At 47.3% G+C, this 8,987-nt stretch overlaps 2 protein-coding genes across 5 annotated transcripts; one reads left to right on the top strand and one right to left on the bottom strand.

Moving 5' to 3' along the window:
• The first annotated feature begins 250 nt into the window (after nucleotides 1-250).
• LOC118506540 (bleomycin hydrolase) lies at nucleotides 251-7,895 on the top strand. 4 transcript variants are annotated; one of them, XM_036043828.1, is made up of 7 exons: nucleotides 290-1,331; nucleotides 1,443-1,626; nucleotides 5,616-5,773; nucleotides 5,842-6,225; nucleotides 6,318-6,793; nucleotides 6,870-6,990; nucleotides 7,066-7,886. In XM_036043828.1, the coding sequence occupies exons 1-7, from the start codon at nucleotides 1,290-1,292 to the stop codon at nucleotides 7,282-7,284; spliced, it is 1,584 nt and encodes a 527-aa protein (XP_035899721.1). In that variant the 5' UTR covers nucleotides 290-1,289; the 3' UTR covers nucleotides 7,285-7,886. The 4 variants fall into 4 exon arrangements, with proteins under 4 accessions (XP_035899720.1, XP_035899721.1, XP_035899724.1 ...); XM_036043827.1 differs by lacking the exon at nucleotides 1,443-1,626 and having other exon boundaries at nucleotides 251-1,331; nucleotides 7,066-7,893; XM_036043831.1 differs by lacking the exons at nucleotides 290-1,331; nucleotides 1,443-1,626 and adding an exon at nucleotides 2,196-2,853 and having other exon boundaries at nucleotides 7,066-7,895.
• On the bottom strand, nucleotides 7,871-8,853 carry LOC118506543 (uncharacterized protein F58A4.6). Its single transcript, XM_036043834.1, has 2 exons — nucleotides 8,472-8,853; nucleotides 7,871-8,391 (listed from the first exon to the last, which is right to left on the bottom strand). Exons 1-2 carry the CDS (start codon nucleotides 8,753-8,755, stop codon nucleotides 7,962-7,964), a joined length of 714 nt encoding a protein of 237 aa, XP_035899727.1. The 5' UTR covers nucleotides 8,756-8,853; the 3' UTR covers nucleotides 7,871-7,961.
• Nucleotides 8,854-8,987: the final 134 nt, after the last annotated feature.

The raw sequence follows: 8,987 nt of genomic DNA, 5'->3' as shown, positions 1-8,987 counted from the left end.
GTCACCTTTTGACAAGTGATGGATGGAGTGTGACAAATAAATGATGTTCAAAAAAACTTATTTTATTTCTTCTTTATTACTTCGAATAAGATGTTTTTGGCTGTCTGAATAAATGTTATGTTTGCAATAAAAATACATATGAAATATCTTTTGCATATTTGAAAAATAAAAGTCCTTTGAAGAAAACGGAAAAAAAACATTCCACCCGGATAATCGAGTGGCCGTTTTCTAATTTGACGTTTATTAAATTGCATCGCCCTGTACCGACCTTGCAGTGGTGCATGCTAATTTCTGCTGTGTTTCCTTTGTTATGATGCATAACAATTTGTGCTCCATATTCGTACGTTGTTTTGTGGTCCCTTAAACTTGTGAAGCACAATAATGGTGCATTCCTGAACTGATCCACGAACGCCCTCAACGTCCGATGTGGGACTGCGCAGTGATCGGTTGCCCGAACGGCAGGTACATCGCCCAGAAAAGTTTGACCCGTGTCTCCTTTCATGTGTTTCCGCATCCCGTGCGTGAAGCGAATCGCTTCCGACGATGGCTTACCATCATCAACAATCCGCGGCTGCTGCGAATGAACCCGATGAGCGTGTTCAAGAGTGTGCGAGTCTGTCGGCGACATTTTGGACCCGATTGTTTCAATGGCGAGTGTCGTAAGTTGCTACCGATCGCCGTGCCCTCGCTAAATCTGCCGGAGGTGAGGCCCGTAGCGTTGGTGCAGCCGATGGATGCGGTAGGCGATGAGCTGGAACGATTGTTGCGGGAAGAGCGCAGGCAGCAGCTGAAGCGGCACGGTGCAATCGAGACACCAATGTTCGACGATGAGACCAATGACTGTGGCAAGCGGTCAAAGATAGGCATTTCTTTGCTGTCGTCGGATGCGGAAGAAGCCGAATGCAGCACCGGTGACCGATTCATCGACAGGATTATTGAGTTCGATGTAAAGCAAGAGTATGACGATGCGTCGTTGGCTAGCGATTTAAGACTGTCGACAGTGTGCGATGCGGGTTACGGATTGTCCAGCTTCACCGGCATGGTTATGAGCCGATCAGCCGATCTGGACACGCTGAAACAGGTAGAGATACTGAACGAACCGCCCGAGACGTTGTTGAATGATTCGCCAGCATCGGAAGATGGATCGAATCACGTGCCGATCGAAAAGGGCTACGAGCAGCTGGTCCGAGAGTTCGCCAGTGAGGCTAGCAATGATGAGCAGGAGCAGCAAATCCAAAGAAACGCGCAGTGTATGAACCGACAGGACGACAAATCGCTGCCGTCGGAAGATGATTCTAGGAAGCGGAACAGTACCTCACGGTTTTCGAAAGGTATGTATGGGTTTAGAATACTTTTAGAACAAGTCATCTCACTACCCTCACTTTGCAATGCATTCTATCAAAACATCAATAAGCAGCATTACTCGAAATGATCTAATATAGGTTTGCCATGTGCGGCGCTTGTGTGACTTTATCTCTGCAATCAACTTTCCGTACAACACATTCCGAGTTTGCTGCACGCCCCCCAACCACTGTCTCGGTCCAAATTTAAAGAAACAAAAAAACGGTTGGAATTTGTGGCGACCGGTCATTTCTGTACCCTCTTTCATAGCCGATCACAGCGCAGGTTGGTTGGATATAGTGTTTAACTAGCTTTGTATAATTAAATTTAGTTTAAACTAAACTCGTTCTCGCGTGAAATCTTCAGGTGTTTGTGTTAACGATGAGGTACCTAGCTGTTATTTCTATATCTGGCATTTAAAACAAAATACACACAGAAAGCGCTTCAAAGGAAAAGCCTGGTTCTTAATGAAAATGTTTCAAAATTTAATGTTATTCAAGTACAGAAAATTTATGAAAGTACCACCCGAATAATTGGATGTGATTTATTTCAGTAGAATTTTAGTTTCATATGCTATATTTGACTAACGTGCTCACTGAATTGTATGTGTTAATATGGTGATTGGTTCTACTTTTTGTGTTACGAATCTAAAACACACTTAAACAACCTTCTGCTCAACGTTTTTAAAATATGCGGCCAAGTTCATGGCCGCTGGCAAAAACCAAACGAGCGAACGATCGATCCACCAAGGGAAACGCTTCAGTTTGTTTACATTCAACTGTCAAAATGTGCAACCGTTTCTTTAACGAAGCTACTGTCATAACCTACCATCTTGTTTGAACGAAGATGTCAGTCAGTTAACGAAACGTCAACGTCGCGGGGATGTGTAAATACATCTATCATCGTGAAACGAATTTAAACTCGATTGTGTGTAGAGGCAGCAGCTAATCGCTCTGCCGTAGCTTAAAATTACGCTCCAGCGCCCCAAACGCAGCTTGCAACACACTGGGCCACTGTTTGACACGAGCTTGCGTACGGAACTGCATCTCGTGCACCCCGGTGTGTGTGTGTGCAGAAGGATTCCCCATCCAAGGATCGCCGTGCGACAGAGAGTGTCGGTGTTGTGTGTGTGTGTGAGTGAGGAACGTTTTTTTGCTTCCTGATACGCGGCACTTGCCCTGCTGTTTGCAAATCGTGGAGAAAGTAGCGCCCGCAGGAGTGACGAGTGCGTATCAGTAACGCTAATCGCAACTAGAATCTGCAAATAAGAGTCTCCCATCACAAAGGACGGGAGGTGGAGCATCTTACAGTCTTGTGTGTTCACTGCTCACTGTAACTAAGGTGACCAAGCGATAGGTGGCGGCGGCTGTGACGACGACCAAGACCAGCTGAAAAGCCTCTCCCTTTCCGGACGCGCACGGAGCGGTGAAAAGTCCTGTGAAAGAAACGCAACGTCAGGGATTCCAGGAATACACGGGAAAAAGAGAACGACCAGAACCAGAATGTTGCCATGTAAGCGAGCAGAACCCATTCGTTTTCCAGGAGTGGTCATTTTCCTATTGTTTTAGTAACCATCATTTAGTAGCGTACTTGCCGGATCAAATCTCTTGTGTGCGTATGTGTGTTTGTTTGTTTGTGCGCGCTGGTTGCTATACGTTCTTCTTGTGAGTGGCTTTAACAATGTTTAATTATATAATACTCGTGTTGCTACTGGCTGTGGCCATATTTATGCGGTATAGTGCGTGTCCATTGGTGGTTCTGCTGCATTGCTTGCTATTTGCTGCTTTTTGTGACAAATCCGGGCGACAGTACGCGGCGGGGCACGCTTAAATGCTGCAATGCGGATTAAGCGAGGCTTGGTTCCCCAAAAAACCTTGTCCACCGGTTCAAGTGCCGCGACCGTGAAGCCACGCTGAGTAATATGATCTAATTAAAGTTTCTTTTTGGAAGCCTCAGTTTTGTACATGGATGGATTCATGGCCGAACCATGCGTACCAACATGCCGGACGAATGTGACAAACATTTGGACGCACGGAATTAAAGATCAACGTGGCACCCGTAAAAGATGTCCGATCGCAAATGGAGCTGTAGTGCCCCCCGTTGTGGTACTTATAAGCTACCAGGCTTTTCTTTGTGCAGCACGGGCTAAGCGGGATTCATCGTTCTCCGAAGTAAAAGAAAATTTCGCTTTCACTGACGATACCGTTGGCGCACGGCATATCTAGGTCAGCGCGCTAGCAGGCCACCCGACCGAAAGCGTAGAGAAAAGAGAACGAACGAAGCCGTCTGGGAAATGTGTGATGGCCACCGATGATGATGATGGGGTGGCGTGCCTGTGGTGGTGTATGTGTACGCACAACAAAATACACAAAAATGGAGAATAACATTTTGGGAAACTGAAGAAGAACTGAAACAAAGAACGCGATGCGCCATGGAATTCCATGTTTAATAAGCTGTGCAGCAATTGCGCGTACGTTTCTGTGGGTGCATGCGCGAGAACGGTTGTATTTGCGTGTGTGTCTGTGCGCGCGCGTGAGGTGCGTGAAAGGATAAACAACTTAAAGTAGGCAATGATGGTGTTGGTTTTTAAAAATAATTTTACAACCGTATACACGCGCTGGTTGTTTATTGATTGTCTGGTACAGCAGTTTGATGCAGGGATCACCGGGTGGCATATTTTGCAGAAATGTTCCCGATCTTCTTCCCGATAAGGTCCCACACAGATAGGTTCTTTGTTTGAAGCTATGAAAATATTTCCGTGCAAACACGGCAAGATTGGGTATCAAAGCTCATCCGGAGCGACTATCGGAGGGTGAGGTAAACCAGTCATCAATCCTGGTTGGATATGATTGCGCAAGTTGCCCTTTTCTCCTTATTGATTTACGAGGATTCCTTAGATCTTCTTCTGCTTCTTCTTATTTGGCCTATCGACCTCTTAGGTCATGTCTGCCATTTCTGGCCTACTAGACTTAATTTTGCCACGTAAATGGATAGTTAATCCTCACTACGGAGGATCGGTTTGGATGGGATTTAAACCCCGGTTCTGCCGGATGAAGACCGGCGTTGTTGTCGCCTCTACCAGAAGGCCGCCCAACTTGCCTGTAACGTCTATTAGTTGAAAATGTATTTACTTTGTCTAGCTTTTCCAACTCTCGATGGGCAACGTCGTTGTGTATCGTTTATTATAAATGTTTCAAATTAATTTGTCACGTTTTGCCATTTTCTACGACGATAAAAGCTTTCTTAGTACCAAAGCCACAACCTTTTTTGTTTACTGTCTAACATTAAAACGAATAATATAGCTTTTTGTATGTCTTCCAGAGGTTACTCGTGTTACAGAGGTGCCATCGTGTGTGCACGTGGTCATGGTTTATTTATCGTTAAACAATAGTAGACTTCCATTTCCAACGTTCGCTCTGCATGATGTTTAACCGATGCCACATCCGCAGACAGCGCTGTTTATCATTTTCCAGCGCTTTGTCCGTTGATTTCGTTCCTGGAGATTAGAGATTCAAGTGCAACGGGGGGCGGTTAGAAGAAAGACTAAGCGGTGGGAAAAGTACACCTTTACATAGTGATAAGCGCTGTAGGGACAGTTTTGTCGCGTCGCGCTGTACAATTTTGTATCACGATAGCACACTGGCGTGTGTGGAAAGTCGTTTAATATTTTTGCATCATTAAGCTGCTCGCTTAACGATCACGTCCAATTAACAAAACCCCTGTGTGTCATCGTTTCGAAGCTGATAGAGCGAAACCTGCAAACGCGCATTGAGTAATCCGTTGCTTCCCAAAAAGCGGCTTCACTTGATAGTTGATTTTTGTTTGATAATGGAACCGAGCGTTAGCACCCATGCACTAGCACTGACCTTGGTACAAGTTGGGCAATATTCTGAATCATTCGTATCAGCTGAGCCAAAAGCGCGTGTTTGCTTGACCACATCAAACCCGTGTCGATGGAGGAGGATCCGATGCCGATCGAGCGATCGAGTGGTGGAATCTTGTTGTAGATGATTGTGACTGTTCGTGCGTTACCATCTTATCAACAACAGGAAGACAATTCGACGATCCCCATCAAGGGGAGGCTGTAGATGTTACATGTTTTCCAAGCCTCGGTGTCCATGCACGTACCGTACATTAGAACAGTACAGGTTTGGCCGCCATGCTGTCATTAATACTGAAGATGTGCTGCCATCGGGGTAGACGCGATTTCATTTCGCGAGCAAGCTTGTAGCGCAATTCTGGTAATGCTTGATTCACCGTTTCTCTACTTGCAGCTCCACTCAACGAAGAGTTCTTCCAGAAGTGTCGTACCGACTTTTACGACTGCCCAAAGAATGTGCTCGCGCAGAACGTGTGCACCCGGATAGATCCGTTCGATGCGTGTTTGTCGCGTAAATCGCTAGAAAACACGCAGCACGTCTTCACGTACAAGGTGAGAGCGAGTGTGGTAGTGTTACGGATCGGTTCGACTGGCTAACTCCCGGCTCTGTTGTGTTGCAGATCGAGAACGAAGGCAAACCGCTGACGAACCAGAAAAGCTCCGGTCGGTGCTGGCTGTTTGCCGCGCTGAACTGCATTCGTATCCCCTTCATCAAGCAGTACAATCTGGACGAGTTCGAGTTCTCGCAGGCGTACCTGTTCTACTGGGACAAGATCGAGCGGGCCAACTACTTCCTGAACAATGTGGTCGATACGGCCAAGCGCGGTGAAGCGGTCGACGGTCGGCTGGTATCGTTTCTGCTGAACGATCCGACGTGCGACGGTGGCCAGTGGGACATGCTGGTGAACCTGATCAACAAGCACGGACTGATGCCGAAGAAATGCTTCCCGGAAAGCTACAGCTGCGAGGCGAGCACTCGGATGAATTCGGTCGTAAAGAGCAAGGTAAACCAATCGCTGTGTTTGTTTGCTTAGAGAAAAAAAAGGCCTTTTTAAAAGCATTGTTTTTCTTCTCTCGTCTTCTGCACTGTTGGTAGCTCCGTGAGTATGCAAAGGATCTGCGAAAGCTCATTAATATCGGGGCGTCGGACGAGGAGGTGAAGGAACGGATGAGGAAGCAGATGAACGAGGTGTACAACATCGTCGGCATCTGTCTGGGCATTCCGCCGGAAAAGTTCACCTGGGAGTACTATGACAAATCGAAGAAGTATTTGAACATCGGTCCGATCCGTCCGATCGATTTCTACGAGAAGTACGTGAAGCCTTACTTCAACGTTGACGATAAGGTGTGCCTGGTGACGGATCCGCGCTCGTCGAACCTGTACGGCCGCTCGTACACGGTCGACTGTCTCGGGAATGTGGTCGGTGGGCGGCCGGTGCTGTACAACAATCAACCGGTCGAGCTGCTGCTCGATTTGGTCACGAAAGCGCTCAAGTTCGGTGAACCGGTCTGGTTCGGGTGCGAGGTTAACAAGCGTTTCGCGGGCAAGCAAGGCATCGAGGATTTGGACGTGTAAGTGTTGGGGAAGGGGGTGGAAGAAGAAGAAGAAGAAGGAGGACCTCACTGTAATTGTCCCGTTTTGTTGTAGGCATGACTTCAAGCTGGTCTTTGGAGTAGACATTCAGACGACGATGGATAAGGCCGAACGGCTGCTGTACGGCGAGTCGATGATGACACACGCCATGGTGTTTACGGGAGTGTCAGTTGATGTGAGTATGGCTTTACGTTGCTATACGAGTCATTGAAGCATGGGAAACATCTCTCTTAATCTATTCGAATTGCAGCCAAACAGCCAAAAGCCGACCAAGTTCCGGGTGGAAAACTCGTGGGGCGAGGACCGTGGTGAGAAGGGTTACCTAATAATGACGGCCGAATGGTTCAAGGAGTTTGTGTTTGAGGTGGTCGTCGACCGCAGCATAGTGAGCCAGGACGTGCTGGACGTATTTGATCTCCCGCCAATAGTGCTGCCCGCCTGGGATCCCATGGGCACGCTGGCAAAGTAAGACGTGCGACGATTGTGTCGGTTGGATTGAGCTCGTTTTGTTCGCATCGCAGAGGGCAGAGGGCAGCAGCTGCAGGAACCTCTCTCGCGGTCCACCCAAGCTAGGAAATGACCGTTTGTTTACTATCAAATATTTTACACAACCGCAAAATCATACAACCGTCTAAAGTAATGTTGCAGCTTGTAGATATATATATGTGCACGCCCCGCAGAGGCGGTTATTGCTGCCGCTACTGCTGCTGCTGCTGCTACTGCTACCGTTTTGTCGCGACAACGGATGGTTTCGGGCCCTTTTTTGCACACATGGAGCATAGAACGCCCTCTCAATCCACTTAACACTCTCAACCCCTTTCCTTCATGGCCGCTCGTTGCGGTGATTGTGCTGGTGGGTGGGACAACCACGGCTACGTTGCGCCCGTTACATACAAAATCGAATTACTCTTGATATACACAATTAACCTTTAGGTATGTAGATTGAGCATACAAAATATCCGTTTGATGTGAGATTGATGCATGCGAACGCGCAAGGAAGAAGTGTGAATAATAACAAGAATTATAACTTTTTTATAATGAAAAAAAAGGAGAAATAGAATTTGCAATATATTTCAAACACTCTCTCTTTCTCTCTATTCGTAACCGGGTGTGTGTAGCACACGATTTGTTTGTGTATTTTGTTTACTAGCATTTTGGTCCATCAGCGTCCTTCACTAGGCTGTTCACTTTTCGGGTGTGTGTCTTTCTCTGGTGGATACCGTACTCGTACCGCAGCTTCGACCATATGCCTTGGCACATCTTCAGCAGCCGTGTTTCCGGTACCGTTTGCTTCCGCTCGTTCCGGTACACGTGCCGCACGATGTGTCCGGCGGCCGCAAATTGTGCCTTCTGTATGAGCGATATGGCAAGGTACAGCTGACACCGGGCGACGAGCGATGGATCGCCCAGCCGGAAGGCGAGCTCCATTTGGTGCATCGAAATTTTACCCGCCGTATCGGCACAGGCCGGTTGATAATTGCCGAGGGCGGAGAAGGCACCGCCGAGCGTCGACAGCCAGGCCATCAGTTCGGTAAGTTCCACCAATTCCCATATCATGCGGACGGCACGTTCACCCCTGCAAAATCGATTGGAAGGTGGTTAGAGCCAGAACTAGCAACATTGAGTGAAAATTGTACCAACAAAACCAGGCCTTACCAATGGTAATCTAAGTGCTCTTTGGCGGGAGGAACAAGTTTTATGATGAGCGCTGTGGATGGATCCCCACCGTTGGCCAGTACATTTGCCATCTTAAGCCGATAACGGGGAAAGCATCGTAAGTTGAGCAAAAAATCTACTAACTGGACCGGTTCGGTTGTGATGCACGACGGAATGGTTTCGGGCTGGGTGCGTTGCTTTCGTATCCGGATGGATGCTTTCTGAATATTGCATTTCTCTACGCATCCAAAGTAATCACAAATGTAGAAAAATATCTTTGCCATTCAAACGATTCTGGCGTATTATTGAACGGGGAACGATGAACGTAAATTTAGCCGCATCAGAGTTTGTTTTTGTTATTATCTATGTGATTGACGTGCGTGACGTTTAGGGTGGATGGTTGAAGCATTGAAACTACTGTCCCAAGCAACATTCGGTTTCGCTCGGTTCGGAAGAACATAGAGGGCGCTCGGTATCTAAGCTCGGTTTTTGAAATTGTCGTTATTTGGGTTACAT

Source organism: Anopheles stephensi, chromosome 2 (genome assembly GCF_013141755.1).
Source record: "Anopheles stephensi strain Indian chromosome 2, UCI_ANSTEP_V1.0, whole genome shotgun sequence".
NCBI lineage: Eukaryota > Metazoa > Arthropoda > Insecta > Diptera > Culicidae > Anopheles > Anopheles stephensi.
This window is presented reverse-complemented; position numbering and strand designations above follow the sequence as displayed.